This window comes from Nicotiana attenuata, unplaced genomic scaffold (genome assembly GCF_001879085.1).
Source record: "Nicotiana attenuata strain UT unplaced genomic scaffold, NIATTr2, whole genome shotgun sequence".
NCBI classification, from domain to species: Eukaryota; Viridiplantae; Streptophyta; class Magnoliopsida; order Solanales; family Solanaceae; genus Nicotiana; species Nicotiana attenuata.
In genome coordinates this window covers 11,137-15,334 of record NW_017673808.1, presented here as the reverse complement: position 1 = coordinate 15,334, position 4,198 = coordinate 11,137, and the positions used below count along the sequence as shown (strand labels likewise).

The window sequence follows — 4,198 nt, the reverse complement described above, 5'->3', positions numbered from 1 at the left end:
GGGCCGTACCAGTTTCGGAACCGAGAGCTTTCATGGTTATTTCTTTGAATGGGCATATGTTGTGAAGCACGGGTTGCTCAACGCGTATTAGCTACGTATTGAAGATCAGAATAGGATGAGTGGATTTAAGGATTTAAGGACTTTTGAATTTGTCTACGGAGCATCGAATGATAATTGGATCCGCGGTATTTCCTTGTCAAGGAAAGTCTACATGTCAATGTGGGTGTGATGTGAGAAATGGCTTCGGGTTCCCGGAATGTTCCCCCAGGATAGGCATATTGGGTTGAGTTACTTTCGGGTTGTCAGTCTGCTTGACCCAATTGAGTTAGAGGCGATTGATTCTTATTCCTCGATTACTCCTACTGTTGCGATTTCTATTCTCCGGCCGGTGAACTTCTTTGCTACTGCAACTGATCTGCCGCCATTAGTAAGTATATTTCCTTGGCATTATTCTTTTTTTCTTTTTTTTAATTGCAAAATCATCTTTCAATTTTTATAAAACTTTCAGCAACCAAGGATATCATCTTTTTTCTTTTTACTTCTTCTTTTTGTTCTACGACACAGTAGCATAAATACTTAAATCATAGAGTACCTTTTTACATCGTAATTAAGTTTTATAATTTGTATCCATTTTCGATCTTCGCCTTCACTTTTCAATCGCAAAAAATCTTTGTCTATTCGATCTGCTACACTTGAAGGTAATTCTTTACATACTTGAAGGTAATTTCTATTAGATTCAACGTATTTCTGCAATTTCTGTAAAAACGAAAATTGTATATCAAAAATCCAAACTTTGGTTTTTGCTTTTTTCTGTCGCAATTTGTGAAGAACTTAGTGAAGATCTTATTTTACTAAGTTTATCATAAACTGGCCTTTTTATTCATTATTGACTGTTTTTAAATCAACTTAAGGTTTTATTTCATCCTTTTTTGCGCTCCTTTGCTACGGGTGGGGCCTCACCAATGGTAGCGGTGACAACCCCTCCCTCCTTTGTTTGGCTTCATGGTATTTTGTGTGTATTTTAGGTTAGGGCCTGCGGTTATTAGCGGCGAACCGGACGTGTGTGTTCAAACATTAAAGAATAACCCGGGCGAGTGCCAGCAAGGGGTAGTGGGAGTTGGACAAGAACGTGCTAGGTGGCCGCAACATCGTCGTATATACCAGGACAATTCCCGGGTTCTACTCGCGGGAGTTGGTACCTCCTGTTTTCCTGTTTTCCTTTGTTGTGCTAGTTAAATTGCTGCTATCTTAGTTCGTATTAGTTTATTTACCGTATTAGTGTGCCTGTAGTTGTAACTTGTCTTTTTCTTGTTCGGTCCGTTGCCTTGTGTGTGTTAGTGATTCCCCTCAGTCTGTCGTAGGAATAGTGGCTGTGGTCTGGGATGGTCGAGTGAGGTCATGTCCTCGGGGGGAGCGGGGGGAGGGGCGGGAGGTAGGGCAGGGGTTAGGGCGTGGGTTAGGGCATGGGTCGGGAGGCAAGAAAGGTAAAGGGAACAAGGGCGTCTATAGGTTGAGAATTGCGTCATGGAACATAGGTACAATGACGGGTAAGTCTATTGAGTTGGCGAAGATCCTCCAGAAGAGGAGGGTTAATATAGCGTGTGTCTAGGAGACAAGGTGGGTAGGGTCGAGGGCGAAGGACGCGGACGGGTATAAACTTTGGTACTCAGAAGTCCAGAGAGGTAAGAATGGAGTGGGTATCTTGGTGGATAGGGAACTTAGAGAGTCTGTGGTTGAGGTTAGACGAGTGAATGATAGATTGATGATTATTAAGTTGGTGGTTGGAGAGTGCACCCTAAACGTCGTTAGCGCCTATGCGCCGCATGCGGGCCTAGATGAGGAGGTTAAATGGTGCTTCTAGGAGGGGTTAGATGAGATTGTGCGCCAGGTTCCGCCTGCTGAGAAGCTATTCATAGGAGGGGATTTCAATGGTCATATTGGGTCGACCACAGGTGGTTATGGCAAAGTGCACGAAGGCTTCGGTTTTGGGGAAAGGAACGGAGGAGGTACCTCGTTGTTGGACTTCGCTAAGGCTTTTGGGTTGGTGATTGTGAGCTCTAGCTTTCCGAAAAAGGAGGAACATTTGGTTACTTTTCAAAATGCGGCGGCAAAGACTCAAATGGACTATCTCCTCCTCAGGAGGGGTGACAAAGGGTTGTGCAAGGATTGCAAGGTGATCCCGAGTGAGATACTCGCGATGCAGCATAAGCTTTTGGTGATGGACGTTGGTATTATATTAAGGAGGAGGAAAAGGTCTGCTCGAGGAAGACCGAGAATCAGGTGGGGAGCCTTAACTAAGGATAAAGCCCAAGAGTTGGAGGGGCGATTGTCGGCTATGGGAGCTTGGAGAAGCAGTGGTGACGAGCACTATGTGGTCAGCGGCAGCAGACTGTATAAGGGAGGCTGAGAGAGAGGTGTTAGGGGTCTCGACGGGCATCTCTGGGGGGCATAAAGGAGACTGGTGGTGGAATGAAGTAGTCCAAGGTAAAGTGGAAGCGAAGAAGGCGGCGTACCTGAAGTTAGTGGGGAGCATAGGTGAGGAGGAGAGGCGAGCGTGCATGGAGAGGTATAAAGTAGCTAGGAAGGAAGCTAAGCTGGCGGTGACAGAGGCTAAGACTACGGCTTATGGTCGTATAAACGAGGAACTGGGGGAAAAAGGCAGGGAGAAGAAATTATTTCGGTTGGCCAAGTTAAGAGAGAGGAAGGCTCGAGATTTGGACCAAGTGAGATGCATCAAGGACGAAGATGGTAGAGTATTGATGGAAGATGCCCAGATTAAGAGGAGATGACAGACTTACTTTCATAAACTTCTGAATGAGGAAGGGGATCGGGATATTGTGCTAGGCGAATTGGAGCATTCCGAGAGTCACCGTGACTTTGAGTGCTGCAGGCACATCAAGGTTGAGGAGGTCGTGGGAGCTATGCGTAAGATGAATAAGGGCAGAGCAACCGGGCCAGGCGAGATTCCGGTGGAATTTTAGAAGTGTGTGGGGAGAGAAGGTTTGGAGTGGTTGACTGGGTTGTTTAATGTTATTTTTAAGGCGAAAAGGATGCCAGATGAGTGGAGGTGGGGTACAGTGGTTCCAGTGTATAAGAACAAAGGTGATATCCAGAGTTGTAACAATTATAGGGGTATCAAATTACTTAGTCATACCATGAAAGTGTGGGAGAGGGTGGTTGAAGCGAGGGTGCGGGTGACAGTGTCTATATCCGACAACCAGTTTGGGTTCATGCCGGGTCGTTCAACTACAGAAGCTATACACCTTGTTAGGAGGTTGGTGGAACTATACAGAGAGAGGAAGAAGGATCTGCACATGGTGTTTATTGACCTTGAGAAATCGTATGACAAGGTTCCTAGAGAAGTTCTCTAGAGATGCTTGGAGGAAAAAGGTGTGTCAGTCCCCTACATTATGGCAATTAAGGACATGTATGATGGGGCTAAGACTCGGGTTAGGACAGTAGGAGGCGACTCTGAGCATTTTCCGGTTGTAATAGGGTTACACCAAGGTTCTACGTTCAGTCCGTTCTTATTTGCCCTGGTGATGGACGCGCTAACACACCATATTCAAGGGGAGGTGCCATGGTGCATGTTATTCACCGATGATATAGTTCTTATTAATGAGTCGCGAGCCGGTGTCAACGATAGGCTGGAGGTTTGGAGACAGACTCTTGAGTCTAAGGGTTTCAAGCTGAGCAGGACGGAGACGGAATACCTGGAGTGTAAGTTCAACGCTGAGCTGGTGGAAGTTGGCGTGGATGTGAGGCTTGAATGATAGGTTATCCCAAGTAGAGGCAACTTCAAGTAACTTGGGTCGATTATCCAGGGGGGAGGGGAGATCGACGAGGATATCACACACCGTATTGGGATAGGATGGATGAAGTGGAGGTTAGCATCTTGAGTCTTGTGTGATAAGAGAGTCCCAGCGATGCTCAAAGGAAAGTTCTACAAAGTGGTGGTTAGACCGACCATGATGTATAGGGCTGAGTGTTGGTCTGTTAAGAACTCACATATCCAGAAGATGAAAGTAGTAGAAATGAGGATATTGAGGTGGATATGTGGGCATACTAGGATGGATAAGATTAGTAATGATGTTATTCGGGAGAAGGTGCACGTAGCTCCCATTGATGCCAAGATGTGGGAATTGAGGCTAAGATGGTTCGGGCATGTTAAGAGAAGAAGCCCAGATGCTCCGGTAAG

At 46.0% G+C, this 4,198-nt stretch overlaps 1 protein-coding gene across 1 annotated transcript; it reads left to right on the top strand.

Annotated features, from left to right (window-relative positions):
* The first annotated feature begins 256 nt into the window (after positions 1 to 256).
* Positions 257 to 2,407, top strand: LOC109217335 (craniofacial development protein 2-like). Its single transcript, XM_019381575.1, has 2 exons — positions 257 to 427; positions 1,889 to 2,407. Exons 1-2 carry the CDS (start codon positions 257 to 259, stop codon positions 2,405 to 2,407), a joined length of 690 nt encoding a protein of 229 aa, XP_019237120.1.
* Positions 2,408 to 4,198: the final 1,791 nt, after the last annotated feature.

What these genes read in the sequence shown, in the direction of transcription:
- LOC109217335 (XM_019381575.1), top strand. Translation starts at nt 257, where the DNA reads ATGTTCCCCCAGGATAGGCATATTGGGTTGAGTTACTTTCGGGTTGTC. An exon ending in CAACTGATCTGCCGCCATTA is followed by an intron (nt 428 to 1,888) that starts GTAAGTATATTT and finishes ATTGTGCGCCAG; the next exon opens with GTTCCGCCTGCTGAGAAGCT.